Genomic DNA, 19,466 nt, shown 5'->3' on the forward strand with positions numbered 1-19,466 from the left:
TAACAAAACAGTGTCTAAGAACTAAAAACACTACCTCAGCGAGTTTAATCTGTATTTCAAAGATTTCAAATTCATTGCTCTTGCTGTGTCAGGAGAAACTATAATAACCTGCAAAAATTAAAACTCCAACATTCCTAAATGGGTATTTGTTTTTTCCCCTTGATTTCTTTCTAAAGAATCCAATTACATTAGGCTATAAACCTGTTTTCTGTGTTTTATAATACAGTCTCCGTGGGTTGGTGTCCTCTCTGAGCACCACTTTTATTGTGTTTTGTATTTGTATATTTGTCAAACTAGGAATAGTAAATAAGCCTCTGAAATAGTATGGATGTGTCTTGGTGAAAATGAGAGTACAATTCTTGGGGGATTTTTTACAGTTGGGCAACCGCCTTGGGCCCATCTGTACTAAACCAAAAATGATTTACCACCAGCAGTGGTAGCAATGGTTGTTTTCACACAACACACAGTCAACCTGTGGAAGTCTTTGCCAGAGGATGATGTGAAGGCCAAGACTATAAAAGGGTTCAAAAAAGCTAGATAAGTTCATGGAGGATAGGTCCATCAGTGGCTTTTAGCCAGGATGGGCAGGGATGGTATCCCTCGCCTCTGTTTGCCAGAAGCTGGGAATGGGCGATAGGGGATGGATCACTTAATGATTACCTATTGTGTTCATTCCCTCTGGGGCACCTGGCATTGGCCCCTGTCAGAAGACAGGATACTGGGCTACATGGACATTTGGTCTGACCCAGTATGGCCATTCTTATGTTCTTATTATGGTCTTAAAACGTGGTGCCCGCAACGCATGTAAAAGATACTGTGTCAGCACTCAGTATGCCCCCAAGTATGATGCCAGCAGCAGGAGTAGAGTCAGTGTGTGACAGGTATGACAATTTCCTGTAAGACCTTTAAAAACCTCATTGGATTAAATTTAAGTATCTTTGGAATCCATTGTATTAAATACAAAACTTATGTATTATTTTGAGTCCAGGGAAGTGTTCGGAACTTCAAAGGATTATATTGAACAATGAACCAGACAAGAATGGACTTTTGGACATCATCAAGTGGTTTGCCTGGGGGCCTCTAGGTAGAGGTGAAACCAACTCCCCACCTCTGATTATGCAGAAGCCCAGCTTTTTCAAGCTACACCCTGAGGAGGGGACCATTATCTACCAATTACGTGTTGCCAGAATCTGAAGATCAAAGGCCCAAGCTTTGATCAAAAGGAAAGACTAAACTAATCATGGGTGTGCTCATTCTGACCTAAGGCTGTTATGAACTTGTAACCACAGAAAAACTCGTTGGCTTGGTTTGAAGGACTAACTCCTACGAGAGCCCCTGCTTAAGCTTATTATAAGTGTGTAGGTTCTTGTATTGTTTTCTCTGTAATTTACTGAGGAAATCTTGGAGCCACTGGCAATAATATTTGCTAACTCATGGATGATAGTAGAGGTCCCGGAAGACTGGAGAAGGGCTAATGTAGTGCCCATCTTTAAAAAGGAGGAGATGGAGAATTATAGACCAGTCAGCCTGACTTCGATACCTGAGAAGCTACTAAAGCAATGTATAAAACTCAATTTGTGAATACCTGGAGGATGAAGGGGTAATCACTAGAAACCAGCATGGATTTACTAAGAGCACATCATGCCAAAGCATCTTGATTTCCTTCTTTGACAGGGTAACTGGTTTGGTGAATACAGGGAATGTGGTGGACATAATATACCTGGACTTCAGCAGGACTTTTGACACAGTGCCACATGACATTCTGATAAGCAAGCTGGAGAAGTGTGGGGTTGGCAGAACTGCCATTAAGTGGATACATAATTGGTTAAACAGCCACAAACAAAGAGTAACTACTAATGGAATGATGCCAGACTGGAGGGAGGTCTCAAGTGAGGTTCCACAGGGATCTGTTCTGAGTCCGGTGCTGTTTAACATCTTTATTAATGACCTGGATGTGGGAATAGACAGCAGACTGATCAGTTTTGCAAATGACACAAAGCTGGGGGATAGGGGAGGTTGCCAACACTTTGGAGGATAGAGCTAAAATTCAGAGGGATCTTGATAAATTGGGGAACTAGATACCAAAATGAAATTCAACAAAGACAAGTGTAAGGTGCTACACTTAGGGGAATTAAAACAAATGCATACAAATACAGAATAGGGAATAACTGGCTTGGCAGCAGCACTGCTGTGAAGGATCTGGGAGTTGTGACGGATCCCAACCTCAACATGAGTCAGCAAAAAAAAGCAAATGCAATTTTAGGTTGCATTAATAGAAGCATAGCATGCAAGTCACAGTGCTATCACAGGAGGCGATAGTACTGCTCTACTCAGCACTGGTTAGGCTTCAGCTGGAGTACTGTGTCCAATTTTGGTCACCAGTTTATAGAAAGGATGTAGAAAAACTGGAAAGGATCCAGAGGCGAGCGACAAAAATGATCAAAGGGATGGAATGTAAGCCATATGAGCAAGGGCTGAAGGAACTGGGTATGTTTAGTTTGGAAAAGAGGAGATTGAGCGGGGGACATGATAGCAGTCTTCAAATATTTGAAAGGCTGCCATAAAAAAGATGGAGAAAAGTTGTTCTCTCCTGCCACAGAGGGCAGGACAAGAGGCAATGGGTTCAAACTACAGTATAGCAGATTTAGATTAAATCTCAGGAAAAACTTCCTAACTCTAAGAAGAGAAGGACAATGGAACAGACTGCCTAGGGAGCTTGTGGAAGCTCCTTCACTGGAAGTTTTCACAAGGAGGCTGGATAGCCATCTCTCTTGAATGGTTTAGACCCAACAAATCCTGCATCTTGAGGGGTTTAGACTAGGTGACTCTTGCAGTCCCTACTCACCCTATGATTCTCTGATGCTAATGCTTTTTTTCTTATGAATAAATGTGCTTGCTTAGACAAGCTGGGTAGTAACTTATGACAGTGGAAAAATATGCTCTTTATAGTCTCTGAGGAGAGAGCAAAACACAGACACTGGCCTGCTTAGGCAGTCTGGCTTGAAGGAAATAACACAGTATAGGCAGGGAACTGTACAGCCTGGATAAACCCCAGTCAGGAGGGAGTGAGATGTGGTTCTCTGTCCAAGGAGGTGATGGCTTGGAGATGAAAGCTTACAGTGGATGCCCTTGGTGGCCCATAGAGGGGGAATACAGGTGCAGCTGCCCTGAACTTTGTGACGGAGTTCACCACCACAGAGCTAGCTGTGCATTGCCCCTCCTGCACTGGGACTCACAGTGCAAGTGTGGATCAAAGCCTCTGCCTAGCTCTGTTACATAGTGCTTTGCCCTGCCTTTCAGCAAATTCTCTGTGCTCTGTATGCTGCTGCTTCTCTCTCAGTGGCAGCCAAGGCATCTACTTGGCTCCTCTTGACTCTGCCTCAGATGTGCAAAGCCCCAGTGCAACCAAGGTATCAGCTAGGCTGGTCTCCGCCGTGTTGGAGAAACATCTTGTGTAATGAGCAGAACACGCTGAATTAGATATAAACTAGCTCTGTGTGCTACATTATTCACAGCTTAAATTACAAAACATTTATTAAACATTAACAAATATTAGGATCAAGGGCCAGACATTTTCTGAGTAAATGAGTCATATACACTAACATTATAACCATTCAAAAATAATTGGGAAAATAACCAAATATACTTAATTGCAGCCACTGACTCTTTCTTTATTGTGCTCTGCATTTCCCCTGCTCATCCATGAGCTGAAGGAGAAAACAGAAGGGAATTAGTGAAATGACACAGAAACTCTTTAAGTAGCTAGACCAGTCCCCTCTTAAACACTGAACAACAAATTTACAGCCACCTGTCTGAACAAATGGCTAACCTCCTGAGCATTGGCACAGTATGGGTGCAAAAATGGAAACACATGCAAATAATTATTTGATGGAAAAACTAAACATTCACAATGGCTGTTTACTTGCAGTGGATGAGTGGACCAGCTCTAGTCACCACCCACATGTGGCAGTGTCCTCAGAGCAGATGGGTGGGTTCAGAGGCCACTGGGCAAGGGGAAAGGAGGAACACACTTACTGTCATGCACCATAGCACCTGAATGTGGGAGATGAGGCTCCTCAGATGCATGGTAACAGAGCTAATTAGAAACTGTTCTTTGGAACTTTCAGCAGAACCCAACCATGCAGTAACAATCCATAAATTTTAAGGCCAGAAGGGAACATGGCAATCATCTTGCCTGACCTCCTGCATAGCACAGGTCATAAATTTTCATCCAGTGATTCCTGGGTCAAGCCCATAACTTCTGGTTGAGTTAGAGTATCTTTTAGAAAGATATCAGTGATAGGGAATTCACCACATCCCTTTGGAAGCTGCTCCAGTGGTTAACTACCCTCAGTATTTAAAAATGTGTCCCTGATTTCCAGGCTAAGTTTTCCTCACTGTAGTTATCCTTGTACTGCCTTTTCTTCCTCCTCCTCCTCCTCTCCCAGACCAATCTGTGGTCTACTCACTGTATTACAGCAGAGCATCAGCTGTGCTACGCTGAAGGTTAAGACTGGCTGTTTAAAGCACAACTCTTCTAAGTGCTCTAAGATCCACCTGGTTACTCAGATTGCCTTGAAATTTGGTGTGCCTCCTAGCGGCATGGGGTTTGGTTACTGATGCAAATTTGGAGCCATATGACCAAGGGATTTCCAAATTATAGTCCCCTTTCTCCCCCCCAAAAAGCCACCCCAGTTTTTCTCTAAGTTCACTTGTTTTAGCAATCTCTATTTTTTGTACATAGATAGCAAACCAGGGCTGAGATAATTACACCAGGAACTCAAACGCTCAAGAGTTACCCTAAAAGAGTGCATGCCACCCACTAGCCCTTCGAGGGAAATCAAATTATAGAGTTGTTAGCCAAAGAGTTTGGTTCTCTAGTTAAGCATGCACGAAGCAGTTCTAAAGCTCCCTCCCCAAACAGATTACACTGTGCATGTGCAGAGATGGAGGCTAAGGCAGTTGGAAGCTATCTATGAATCATGGGAACTGAATAGTTCAAGGAGGAATGTTACAGCCATTGAGCCTGAGCAACGCCCGGTCACTGTGAGCTCAAATCCAGCCATAGGCAGAAATCTGAAATACAGAAAAGAGGCTTCTTGCTACCACCTGCCTCTGTCCAAGGGTTTTTGTATTTTGGGGAGATGTAATCGGACGACAGCAGAGTATTCAGAAGGCACAGACATTATTTTTTAAAAGAAAATAAATTACCCATGCAGATGTTCTGTGGGAGGGGAAGGTGATCAGGGCTGTCAGAGGTGGCAAAGAGCTTTGGGGTGCAACAAGGAGATGGATGATTATGAGAGGGGAAGAAATAGGGATGAGTTGGTAGGAGAGCAGTTGTGGATCAAGGGATGGAAAGGAGTGGGGCATAGGTGAAGTTGGAGGAGTGGGATGGGATACTGGAAAGGGAGACATGGAGGTGAGTGACAGGAGAAGGGCAGGGAGAATAGGGGCAGTACTGCCTGTCAGCCCTACATTTTCTTCATAGATTCCGAGCCAGAAGGACCATCGTGATCATCTAGTCTGAACCCTTCATAGCACAGGCTAGAGAACTGCCCCGAAATCTGGAGCAGAGCTTTTAGAAAAAATCCTGTCTTGATTTAAAAATGCCAGGGATGGAGAATCTCCCTCCCCCCCGACCCCGCCCATGGTAGTGTGTTCCAATGGTTAATTACGCCTTATTTCCAGTCTGAATTTGTCTAGCTTCAGTTTCCAGCCATTGGATCATGTTAGACCTTTCTCCACTAGATTGAAGAGCTCATCATTAAGTATTTGTTCCCCATGTAGGTACTTATAGACTATAAACAAGCCACCCCTTAACCTTCTCTTTGTTAAGCTAAATAGATTGAGCTCCTTGAGTCTACCACTACAGGCAGATATTCTAATCCTTTAATCATTCTCATAGCTTTCCTCTGAACCCTCTCCAGTTCATCAGCATACTTCCTGAATTGAGGACGCAAGACCTGGACACGGTATTCTAGCAGTAGTTGCACCAACTGCCAAATACAGAGGTAAAATAACCTCTCTATTTCTGCTTGTGATTCCCTTGATTATGCATCCAAGGATCACATTCGTCCTTTTGGCCACAGCATTGCACTGGGAGCTCATGTTCAGCTGATTTTCCACCATGACCCTCAATCTTTTTTAGAGTCGCTGCTTCCCAGGATATGGTCCCCCATCATGTAAGAATGGCCTACATTCATGGTTCCTGGTTATATATATTTACATTTAGCCGTATTAAAACACACATTGTTTGCTTGCACCACAGGCACCGGCTTCCTCCTTTCCCTGGGGGTGCTCAACTCCCACTCAGCTCCAGACCCTGCCCCTACTCCACCCCTTCCCTCAAGCCCCCACCCCACCCCTTCCCTCAAGCCCCCACCCCACCTCTTCCCTCCCCCCACCCTCCCCCTTCCCACCCAGTTCCGCCCCTTCCCACAAGTGCACCCCATCGCGCTCCTCCCCGCCCCGTGCCTCCTGCACGCTGTGGAACAGCTGATCGCGGAGGGCAGGATGTGCTGAGAGGGAGGAGTTGATTGGCAGGGCCATCAGTGGCCGGGAGGCGTGGGGGGGTACTGGTTGTTGGTGGGTGCTAAGCACCCGCTAAGTTTTTTCCATGGGTGCTCCACCTAGACCAAAACAGAACCAGATCGCTGGCGTGTAAAATTAAAAGAGTTTATAGAGAAATTTTTAAACCAAGTGCTGGGGGAAAGCTAGCAAATGTGGATGAGCACATGGTTTGGTTGGAAACATCTCTTGGGGTGAATTTATTAAAGGGGGAATTCTATATCCTGGGAAAGATGATAGGAAAGGAGTGAATTTTGCTGAACTTGACATTCTGGAAGGGCAATAGATACAGCCAGGGAACCTGAACACTGCATTAATGAAATTTTCTCATTTAATTTCTAGTGTTTTGAACAGAAAGAGAAATGTTGGTAGGAGTTCGTGGTCATATAGGCAGATATAGTTATAAGAACATAAGAATGGCCATACAGGGTCAGACCAATGGTCCATCTAGCTCGGTATCCTGTCTTCCAACTGTGGCCAGTGCCAGATGCTTCAGAGGGAATGAACAGAACAGGGCAATTTTGAGTGATCCATCTCCTGTCGCCCAGTCCCAGCTTCAGCCAGTTGGAGGTTTAGGGAAACCTAGAGCATGGGGTTGCATCCCTACCATCTTGACTAACAGCCAGTGATGGAGTATCCTCCATCAAACTTATCTAATCCTTTTTTGAATCCAGCTATACTTTTGGCCTTCACAGTACCCCATGGCAACTAGTTCTCCAGGTTGGCTGTGCATTTTGTGTGAATAAGTACTGCCTTTTACTTGTTTTAAACTGCTGTCTATAAATTTCTTAGGTGAGCGCTAGTTCTTGTGTTGTGTAAATAACACTTCCCTATTCACATTCTCCACACAAGTCATGATTATATAGACCTCTGTCGTCTCTTTTCTAAGCTGAGCAGTCCCAGTCATTTTAACTTTTCCTCACATGGAAGTTATTTCATACCCTGATTCATTTTTGTTGCCCTATTCTGTACCTTTTCCAATTCCAATATATCTTCTTTGAGATGGGGCAACCAGAATTGCACACAGTATTCAAGGTGTAGAAGTACCATTGATGTATATAGTGGCATTATGATATAGGGGCATTATGATTGTTTTATTATCTATTCCTTTCCTAATGGTTCCTAGCATTCTGTTAGTTTTTTGACTGCCACTGCACACTAAACAGATGACTCTTCGATCTTTTTATGTTATTAACTTGTTTTTTTGTTTGTTTGGTTGAAGAGCACTCCTTGGGCCTACCCTGAGACCCACCTTGTAAACACTGAAAAATAAAACCTGAGTGAGGAATAAAATCTCTCTGGAATGAAACTGATTTACTCCAGGCCCCCTGTACTGCCTGGAGAGGTGAAGGAGGCGCCTTGCCATAATACCCAGCCAATATGAAGATACCTGAAATCCTCCATTATTATTGTGTTTTTTGCCTTTTCAGCCTCTCTAATCTGCCTGAGTATTTCACAGTCACTGTCACCATCCTCCGTCAGATGGTCAGTAGTATAATGCTACTGCTGTACACATATTGTTCAAGTATGGAATTTCTATCCATAGAGATCCTATGGTAGAGTTTGAGTCATTTAAGATTTTTACTTTATTTGACTCAATGCTTTCTTTCACAGGTAGTACCACTCCCCCACCAGTGCAACCTACTCTCTTATTCTTAGATATGTTGTACCCTAGTATTACTGTGTCCCATTGATTATCTTCATTCCACCAAGTTTCCATGTTGCCTGTTATATCAATATCCTCCTTTAATGCACTCAAGTTCACCCATCTTAGTATGTAGACTTCTAGAGAGAAGAGGTGGTATCTTTTATTGGACCAGCTTCTGTTGGTGAAAGAGACAGGTTTTTGAAAGCTCAAAAGCTTGTCTCTTTCATCAACAGAAGCAGGTCCAATAAATGATATTACCTCACCCACATTGTCTGTCCAATATCCTGGGATCAGCATGGGTACAACACCACTGCAAACAATGATGGAAAATGTTTAGACTTCTAGCATTTGTATATAAGCACATATACATTTTGTCACTATTCAGTTGCTTGTCTTCATATGTTATATTTAAGTGGCACTCTCTTACATTTGACTGCTCCTCACTAGCTCCTATCTTCCATAACCAGCTCACTTGACAAGTGTACAAGGAACCTTTCTCCTTCAGTTTCCTCATCTATGAAACAGAGATATACCTGCTTCAGAAGGGAGTTATGACGCTTAAATGAAGGTAGTGTGCTTTGAGATCAGCTCATGGAAGGCACTAAAGTGGCGCATATTGTCGTTTTGTCCTGGCAGAGATGGGATCCCACCGTACAGACTCCGAAAGCAGCATCGCCGAGAGATGCAGGAAAGTGCCAAAGCAAATGGACGTGTGCCACTACCTCACATTCCTGTAAGTAGCAATACTCTGCCTGTCGAGAAGTTTATCTCCCAGTACGAGAGACTGAAGGTGCACACTTAGTCAGCAAAAGATCAGGTCTCCAGGTGGTATGGGAGTATAGTATGGGAGTCACAGGGGAGTGCATTGCTTTTTAAAATGGTGGTCCAGTGGGCTCTCGAGAGGCAAAGTTGAATAGTCCACTTCAAAACTGTTACGCCTACTCAACACTGGATTTTAAAATGCACAGCCCTTTAAGGTAATTGGTGAATAGTTGCCTGTTTGAGGATCCAGGACAGGGGTTGGGTTGTTGGGTAAGATGGCTGGGCTAGCTACAGTTGCAAGCTCACATATATTGTGGTGGCAGGCACCTCACAGTAAGCACTTTGGAGCTAATTTTGGATATAGTTCTGTAACATGTAGCTCCTACCCATCTAGCACAAAGTAAAGCTGAGCAGAGAAATAATGTAAATTTAGGGGCAATTTAGGGATCTGGATTGGTGGCTATTTGACAAATGTCATGTCTCCAACTGGTGTTTCTGTCCAGGCAGCCCATCCTGATGCAGAGGACCACTATTTTGGGATATAAGATAGAAAGGTGGGCTCCTTTCTTGTCTCTAGTTTTTCCCCGGTTTCATCAGGCAAAGAGCGTGGTCTTAGACCCTTAGCATAACCCTTTGGATTCTGTAGCAACTTCTGCACATTTGCTGATCCCTGTAAGCTTTTTTTCCCCTGAGCGAGAAGTTACATGTGACATGTCATGTTTAGCAGAAAATAAAGATACTACTTTCGTCCTTGGGCAGCTGTGCTCTAGCACAAATCAAATTGAGAAAATGTCCCTGTCCTCCGAGAAATTATTTCACTTAGCATAGTCACTCTCATCCTGCCTGTTCAGAAGCAGTGCAATGCAGGCAAAATCCACGCTTGTTTTAATCTTGTGTTTTAAATCTTTGTTTTGCCTTTTAAATTAGATTATTTTCCTGATGATTTAAGAGGGTCTCCTGAGCTTTGATCATTGGGTTGAAAATAAAAGCCCTGGCTATGGAAGCTTACTAGCCACCGTTGTTCAGCCTCTTCTCCTTTCACATATTTGCTTTCACAGTGTGGTTGCTGTCGAAAAGACTGGCTGGGTGCCTTTTTATTTCCCGCTGCTGCCGTTTTTACTGTAAGCATTGCTTTGTTAGAGTTGAAATTTGAAGGCTTGGCCTTTTTTTTTTTTTTTCAATTGCCGAACAGCGGGAACCACTGAGTGAATATTCTTTGACTTCAAAGCCTGTCAGCAGCTTTACCTTTTGGATAAAAATAATAGTGGCTTTCTATTGATCAAGTGTACTGGCAACGCTTCAGTGAACCGCAGGTTATAAATTCTGAGTGTGGCGCATAAAATATGTATGGCAAACTCTGCCTTAACGAACTTCCATCTGCCAGATATTTCTTTTGTTGAGATGAATAAGTGTCATTCCAGCAGTGGTTACTCGCAAGCTAATTAGTTTTACTTAGCATGAAATTTTATTGACTTTTTTGGGAAACAGGTTTTTTTTTAAAAAGGCAAGGTTTAAATTGGACACCTGCTGCTTGTAAACGTTTCTACTGTAGTGCTTATCAGCATGTTCTTTGAGAATTACCTGCTCCTTGTAAATTTCACACAGACACTCCACAAGGAAAGATACAGTTTTCCTATTAAGTTTTGTGCTTTAATTTTAAGTCCCAGGGGAGAAGATATTTCATTGCATATTTATATTTGAGAGGACTGAGGAAGCAAGTTAGTTCTAGTCTCTCTCCAGGGAATAAGAGTTTAGTTCAGACACTGTGGCACCTCCTGCCTGCCAATTACTGGCATGGAATTGGCATAGACTTCAGAGAGGCACTGCTCTGCCCTCACTTTATCCATCCACTGTGAAACGAGAAGGTAATTAGACAATATGTTTTAGCACACACCAGTGTGGCATTTTATAAAGTTCGGTTTTTAAAATTAAAATTAAATGCAGGTGTGTCGAATTAAATCTACCCAATTAACTTCTAAGTGGATACATTTTTCCATTGTTGCTTTCCAAAATCAGTCACTGCTATGTAGTATGACCTATAGTTAAAGTAATCCCTGCACCTGTCTAGACCTGATCTGTAGCACACTCTCGGACAGGCAGTAATAACCCATTGACTTCGGTGGAGGATTTCACAACAGGACACAAACCTTATCAGAATAGCCAATTGCTATAATGTAACTAATTCAGATAGTTCTTGCAGAATGCATTGCGTAATTCCCTTATTATGGTATAGTCGCCTTTACCAGGAAGGAAGCTGTGTTCACAAAGTCCGCTAGGGACCTCACCATTCATTTACCAGTGAAGAGTTTAGCTCAGGGGTGGGCAAACTTTTTGGCCCGAGGGCCACATCTGGCTGGTGAAATTGTATGCAGGGCCATGAATGTAGGGCTGGGGCACAGCGGGTTCAGGTGCAGGAGGGGTGCGGAGTGAAGAAGGGGGCTCAGGGCAGGGGGTTGGGCCGCAGGAGGGGTGTGGGGTGCGGCAGGGGGTTGGGGTGCAGGAGGTGTGTGGCAGGGGGCTCAAGGCAGGGAGTTAGAGGCCTCAGAGCAAGAGGTTGGGGTACACGGTGCAGCGGGGGCTCAGGGCAGGGGGTTGGGTGCTCAGGTCAGGGGGTGCGGAGTGCGAGAGGGAGCTCAGGATTGGGATGCAGGGTGCAGGAGGGGTTCAGGGCATAGGCGCTGACTTCCCCTCTGCCCCCTGGGTGCTCAATGCCCCCCTGGCCCCGCCCCCACCCATCCTTGCCCCTCCCCAATTCCACCCTTTTCCCCCAAGTCCCCACCCCTGCCCCGCCTCTTTACCGCCTCCTCCCCCGAGCTCGCTGTGTCCCCACTCTTCCCCCTCCCTCCCGGAAAGTCCTAAGCGCCGCCAAACTGCTGTTCTGTGGCGGGCGGGAAGCGCTGGGACGGGGAGGAGCGGGGACTTGGTGTACTTAGGGGAGAAAGAGGAGAGGAGGGGGTTCCTGCCCTGGCCCCGCACCGCTCCCGGCCCTGCACCGCTCCTGGAAGTGGCCAGCATGTCCAGCAGTGGCTCATGGGGGTGGGTTGGGGCATGCAGCTCCCCATTGCGCTCCCCTCACCTCTGGGTATCATCTCTGAAGCTCCCATTGGCTGTGGTTCCACGTTCCTGGCCAATGGGAGCTGCATGGGGTGGGGCCTGCAGGTGAGGGCAGCACAGGGAGCCCTTTCCCCACCCCCGCCAGGGGCCGCAGGGATGTGGTGCTGGCCGCTTCTGGGAACGGTGCGGGACAAGAGCAGTCAGGGAGCCTGCCTTAGCCCTGCTGCACCACGGGGCTGGCAATCCTGCGGGCCGGATTGAAAGCCCTGACAGGCCAGATCCAGCCTGTGGGTCATAGTTTGCCCCCCCACCCCCACCCCCCGTTTAGCAGCTTCTCTGATGGGTGCTACACAAATGTGAAATTGATTATAGAGCCTTTTATAGAATCATAGGACTGGAAGAGACCTTGAAAGGTCATCTAGCCGAGTCCCCTGCACTCATGGCAGGACTAAGTATTATCTAGACCTCCCTGGCAGGTGTTTGTCTAACCTGCTTTTAAAAATCTCCAGTGATGGCGATTCCACAACCTCCCTTGGCAATTTATTCCAGTGCTTAACCACGCTGACAGTTAGGAAGTTTTTCCTAATGTCCAACCTAAACCTCCCTTGCTGCAATTTAAGCCCATTGCTTCTTGTCCTATCCTCTGAGGTTAAGAAGAACAATTTTTCTCCCTCCTCCTTGTAACAACCTTTTACGTACTTGAAAACTTTATCATGTCCCCTCTCAGTCTTCTCTTTTCCGGACTAAACAAACCCAGTTTTTTCAATCTTCCCTCATAGGTTATGTTTTCTAGACCTTTAATCATTTTGGTCACTCTTCTCTGGACTTTCTCCAATTTGTCCACATCTTTCCTGAAACGTGGCGCCCAGAACTGGACACAATACTCCAGTTGAGGCCTAATCAGCGCAGAGTAGAGCAGAAGAATTAGTTCTTGTGTCTTGCTTACAACACTCCTGCTAATACATCGTAGAATGAGGTTTGTTTTTCTTTTGTTTTGTTTTTTGCAACAGTGTTACACTGTTGATTCATTTAGCTTGTGGTCCACTATGACCCCCAGATCCCTTTCCATAGTACTCCTTCCTAGGCCGTCATTTCCCATTTTGTATGTGTGCAACTGATTGTTCCTTCCTAAATGGAGTACTTTGCATTTGTCCTTATTGAATTTAATCCTGTGTACTTCAGACCATTTTTCCAGTTTGTCCGGATCATTTTGAATTTTAATCCTGTTCTCCAAAGCACTTGCAACCCCTCCCAACTTCGTATCATCCACAAACTTTATAAGTGTACTCTCCATGCCATTATCTAAATCATTGATGAAGATATTGAACAGAATCGGTCCCAGAACTGTTCCTTGTGGGACCCCACTCATTATGCCCTTCCAGCATGACTGTGAACCACTGATAACTACTCTCTGGGAACAGTTTTCCAACCAGTTGTGCACCATATAGGTTGCATATAGTAGCTCCATATAGGATGCATTTCCTCAGTTTGTTTATAAGAAGGTCATGCTAGACAATATCAAAAGCTTTACTAAAGTCAAGATATACCACATCTACTGCTTTCCCCCATCCACAGGGCTTGTTACCCTGTCAAAGAAAGCTATCAAGTTGATTTAACACAATTTGTTCTTGACAAATCTATGCTGTTACTTATCACCTTATTATCTTCTAGATGTATGCAAATTGATTCCTTAATTATTTGCTCCATTGTCTTTCTGAAGTTAAGCTGACTGGTCTGTAATTCCCCAGGTTGTCCTTATTTCCCTGTTTATAGATTGGCATTATATATTTGCCTTTTTCCAATCTTCTGGAATCTCTCCCGTCTTCCATGACTTTTCACAGATAATCGCTAATGGCTCAGATATCACCTTAGTCAGCTCCTTGAGTATTCTAGGATGCATTTCATCAGGACCTTGTGACTTGAAGACATCTAACTTGTCTAAGTAATGTTTAACTTGTTCTTTCCCTATTTTAGCCTCTGATCCTACCTCATTTTCACTGGCATTCACTATGTTAGCCATCCAATCACCACCAACTTTCAAACCAAAACAAAGAAGTCATTAAGCACCTCTGCCATTTCCACATGTTCTGTTATTGTTTCTCCCCTCTTTCTTCTCCCCCCCTCCCCTCCCCCAGCCCATTGAGTAATGGGCCTAGCCTGTCCTTGGTCTTCCTCTTGCTTCTAATATATTTGTAGAATGTTTTCTTGTTACCCATTTTCTCTAGTTAGTTTGATCTCATTTTGTGTCTTGGCCTTTCTAATTTTGTCCCTACATACTTGTGTTGTTTGTTTATATTCAGTCTTTATAATTTGACCTAGTTTCCACTTTTTGTAGGACTCTTTTTTGATTTTTAGATCATTGAAGATCTCCTGGTTAAGTCAGGGTGGTCTCTTGCAATACTTCCTATCTTTCCTACCCAGTGGGATAGTTTGCTCTTGTGCCCTTAATAATGTCTCCTGGAAAAACTGACAATTGTCTTCAATTGTTTTTCTTAGACTTGCTTCCCATGGGATCTTACCTACCAAATCCCTGAGTTTGGTAAAATCTGCCTTCTTGAAATCCATTGTCTTTATTTTGCTGTTCTCCCTCCTACCATTCCTTAGAATCATGAACTCTATCATTTCATGATCACTTCCACCCAGGCTGCCTTCCACTTTCAAATTTGCAACCAGTTCCTCCCTATTTGTCAAAATCAAATCTAGAACAGCCTCTCCCATAGTAGCTTTCTCCACCTTTTGAAATAAAAAATTATCTCCAGTACATTCCAAGAACTTGTTGGATAATCTGTGCCTTGCTGTGTTATTTTCCCAACAGATGTCTGAGTAGTTGAAGTCCCCAATCACCACCAAGTCCTGTGCTTTGGATGATCTTGTTAGTTGTTTAAAAAAGGCCTCATCCACCTCTTCTTCCTGGTTTGGTGGTCTGTAGTAGACCCCCTACCATGACATCACCCTTGTTTTTTACTCCTTTTATCCTTACCCAGTGACTTTCAACAAGTCTGTCTCCTATTTCCATCTCAACCTCAGTCCAAGTATATACATTTTTAATATATAAGGCAACACCTCCTCCCTTTTTTCCCTGCCTGTCCTTTCTGAGCAAGCTGTACCCTTCTATACCAATATTTCAGTCATACGTATTATCCTACTAGTTGTGTTAGTTTACTAGCATTTTGAGTTCTTCCTGTTTATTCCTCATACTTCTTGCATTAGTATACAGACATCTAAGACACTGATTTGATTTCTCCCCCCCAATCCCCGTTCTGTCTTGTCTTTCCCTTATCCCTGCTATAACAGGCCATGCTCACCCAAATTCCGACCCTTCTCCCAGGTCTCCATGTTTTTGACTTACCTGGGGGCTTTGGTCACCTGCTCCCTTCAAACCTAGTTTAAAGCTCTCCTCACTAGGTTAGCCAGTCTGTATCCAAATATGCTCTTCCCCTTCCTCGATAGGTGGACCCAATCTCTGCTTAGCAGTCCTTCCTGGAACAGCATCCTGTGGTCAAGGAAGCTGAAGCCCTCCTGGCGACACCATCCTCTCAGCCAGGCATTCATCTCCAGGATGCATCTGTCTCTGCCTGGGCCCCTACACTTGACCAGAAGGATTGAAGAGAACACCACCTGCATTCCCAACTCCTTCACCCTTACTCCCAGGGCCACTTCTGATCTGCTGAGGGTCATACCTTGTAGTATCATTAGTGCCCACATGGATGAGTAGCAGGGGGTAGTAGTCAGAGGGCTGGATGATCCTCAACAATCCCTCTGTAATGTCTCGGATACGGGGCCCTGACAGGCAGCATACCTCCCGGGATCCCAAGTCAGGGCGACAGATGGGTGCCTCCATCCCCCTCAGAAGAGAGTCACCAACCACCACTATCCTACATTTCCTCCTGGGAGTGGTGGCTACGATCTTCCCAGCCTTGGGGGTTCATGGCTTCTCCTCCTCCACCTTTGGGGGTGGTTCCTCGTCACTCATTGCCGGGGCAGCATAACAGTTTTCCATCACCATGGTGGGTGGGTTGGGAGTAGGAATAGAGCACTGCCTGCTGCCAGAAGTAACCAGCTGCCAGTGTCCTCCCTGTGACAGAGCCTTATCCTCCTCCCCGGGTGGTGTGACAGCAGTCCTCAGCCTTGCATGTCTCCATATGAATACTCTCAAGGAATTCCTCATGGGCATGGATGCTCCTCAGCCTAGCCACCTCCTCCTGTAGCTCTCCCACCTGCTTCCTGGTGGATGATGGTCCCCCCAGCCTGCCTTTCTGTGAATGGGAAAGGCAGGCCACAGACTGCAAACGCACACCAGGATCTGGGTAGTGGCATCCGTGGTTAGGTTGTCTATCTGAACACAGGCACAGGTGGAGACAGGAGCAGCGTTATGACAGCACCTTTGTGATAAGGTGTATAAAGTACAACCTATTAAGATTACCTGATGATGCTAGAGAGTCAGTTTACCAGCATGAGCTTAGAAATGGCCAAGCTAATCAGAAATGGTGAATCCGCACAAGGGAGTTTTATAGGGCACTTGAAATGAGCTCCAGTAAAACATTCAGTCCAACCCATGCCATCCTGTGTTCTACCTAGTCCACACATTTTACAGTGTCTAGAAATGCTTTAGGAGTTTAGTGTTTTCTTCTGTCAACCAGCTTCTTGCCACTAGAACGGGCAGTGGGTTTGTGTCTCACCTGCCTCTCAGGCAGGCAGTGATCCATGAGATAGAATCTTTGGGCCCAGTTCCTCCTCTCTCCAGCAAGTGCGAAGACATTTTTCAGTTCTCCTGTTTCTCAGGGAAACAGCTGCAGCTGTTATGTCTCTGAAGACGCTCCATCTCATTCTTGGACTCAAGTGGAGCCCTGGAGCAACATGGAGAATGAGAAGGGCAAGTGTATTCCCAGAAGAAATGAGGAAACACACAGGGAATGCACTGCCCATGCCGGTGCATTGCAGGCCCCCGTAGCAGGCCTGTTCTGTGTGAAGGGCCTGGCCACCAGCCCACGGCCAAGTAGATCCACTGCAGCCAGGTCACAGCGGGAGCAGCCCTGCGTCAGACAGACATCTCTGTCAGGTGTCGACACTCAGAGTGGGAATTCACCAGAATACATTTGGGGAACCAGCACTCCGACAGGAACTTCCAGGAGGACAATTCCATGGACGTGTAAGGGACCCTTTCCTTCCAGAGCCCCCCAGAAAACCCTCAACTCAGGGGCCTTTACCTGGGTCCACAAGTCCTTGGCAGTCTTTTTGTATGCACCTGTGAAAGACCGTTCCATGATATTCTCCAGGAGAGCTTGCTGCAGCCTCACCAGTCCCTTCCTCAGTCATCTCTAGGGACCTCTTTGCAGCTCCCCACAAGCAGGAAATTACAGCTCTTCACAGCATGCCCCTGAGAGACCGGGATCACCCAGGCAAAGGAAGAGAGGATCTGATCCTGACCTTCCTCCAGTTGCCAACTCCCCAGAAAACCCTCACAGGACGGCCCATACATATTGGAAGTAACGGCTTCCATACAGTTCCACTGTGGAGCAGAAAATGCGGGATGTTGAGAAGGGGTCACTCATCTTTGAAGCATGTCCTCCCAGTTCACCCTGCAGTTGCAGAAATGTTCACCTTGGGATGTGTCTCCATTACCTCCGAATTCTATATCTTCAGAGCCCTGAGAAGGGACAAAGTGTCAGGACTGGATTCTGCGTGTCCCACCCACCACCCGAATGTCCAGAGGATCTACAAACATCCATCTACAGTCTCTAGCGATCCCCTCCTAATACACTGTCACCCATGGCTTCATGATCCAAGCCATCAGACCTTCCCCTGGAATCCAGTGTCAATCTTCAGGTTCTCTTCAACCAGTAGGTAGAAGGACAGTCTGGAAAACCCTTGAGCTGAAGGTATCCAGATGGCCACAGCCATCTAATCTTCCTGTGCTTTGTTGTTGCTTACAGATATTCAGTCAGAAACAGCTATCTGCTCAGAACCCCTCAGAGTCTTTTGGTTGCCCTGCTTGGCGGCCCCCCTGAAACCTGCTTGTGGCCCCTCAGGGGGCCCCAGACCCCTGGTTGAGAACCACTGCCTTACAGCAGTGAGACTCGACTATATGGCACAGGATTCCATTAGTGCAAGTGCTAAAATCCTGGGATTCTTCGGGCCTGCCTGCAGATGGAGGGGGCACATCTGACCTTGCTCTCCTCTCTAAGGACCCCACATTGTTGTGAGACTCCTTACAGAGATCTCTGAGAAGATAAACCCTTTTCCCACTCTGCCAGCCCAAATCATCCTCATCTTCCTCCTCCCCCTTAGGACCAAACGAGTCCCACTTCTTCACCAGAAATCCCAGGTGAGGCAGAAGCACAGTTTGAATAAATCCAGCTGTATTTCTTTCACAAGTCAGAATGCAAGCTGAAGGACTTTGTGATAGGAGCTCGGAGGACTGGTGGCCTAGAGGTTAGTGCACCTGGCTTCTGGCCTCTCTGTCAGGTGGTAGGGGTGCCTGCTCCTGACCTTCAAGCCAGAACTCCTCAGCCTGCCACCCACCTCCAGGCCTAGGCCCTTAAGGGGGTGTGGTAGGGGACCTGGGCCCTCCCTTTCCACTGGGTCCCAGCCCAGGCTCCTGTGGGAAGCGACTCCAGTAGCATGCTCCCTGCAGCAAGTCTGTGTTCACCTGCCTTCCTACTTACAGTCTCTTCAGGTTGGGGTGTGGCCCCTCTAGTCCGCAGTCACCTTATGTCCTGTGTTGTCACCAGTCCAGACCTGCCTCCCAAAGGCATTTGGAGAACAGCACCCCATTGCATCACTCCTTCCGTTGGTTCATGTAGATCAGGCACTTTCTTCCAGGAATCCCTTTGGGTAAGAATTACATGCTGGCTGCAGAAATCCTTCAGGAGCATTGGGTCTACATGCTATTGCAAACCTACAGTGCAAGAGAAGGGAGGGGGATAGGAAAGCTGTAATGGGCCAGAATACTTGTAGCCCATGTCATTTAGCCATTGATCAGCTGTACTTTCCAGCACAGTTTCAGTCACTGAGGCCAATGAGCAAAGCCCATTGCTTCAATCTTTGACATGGGTTTTTATGTAATAAAAGGTGTTCTCAACTTGTTGCTTCCATAAGAGGAGCTCTGGCCTCCTGTAAGGGCTATGTTAAATATAACCTTCCTTTTCCTGACTCCCACCCCAGCCTGTGCTGGGGCAGAGCAGAAGCAGAGTTTGGATGCACTTGTAAGTCTTGCAGATATGCATTATTTCTATCATCCTTACTGAACTGTAGATTAACTCTCGTGTTCTGCATGAGAAAGAAACATGAAGATTTCACAGAGATTTGCATTATTTCTATCATCCTTATTGAACTGTAGATTAATTCTCGTGTTCTGCATGAGAAAGAAATGTGAAGAGTTCACAGAGATTTGGTCTCTGCTCCTCAGTCAGTAGGATTCCCAGGGAGAAGT

The 19,466-nt window shown here is 45.8% G+C and overlaps 1 protein-coding gene across 5 annotated transcripts in view; it reads left to right on the forward strand.

The window, feature by feature from the left end:
- The window catches only part of AXIN1 (axin 1), a 179,766-nt gene that overhangs the window by 112,703 nt on the left and 47,597 nt on the right, over positions 1-19,466 (forward strand). For all 5 annotated transcript variants that reach the window (XM_084642291.1, XM_084642290.1, XM_084642292.1 and 2 more), the window contains one exon: positions 8,855-8,951. In XM_084642291.1, coding sequence (XP_084498417.1) covers positions 8,855-8,951 — 97 coding nt within the window. The remainder of the gene's footprint in view (positions 1-8,854; positions 8,952-19,466) is intronic.

This window comes from Lepidochelys olivacea (genome assembly GCF_965140295.1).
Source record: "Lepidochelys olivacea isolate rLepOli2 genome assembly, chromosome: 10".
Lineage (NCBI taxonomy): Eukaryota > Metazoa > Chordata > Testudines > Cheloniidae > Lepidochelys > Lepidochelys olivacea.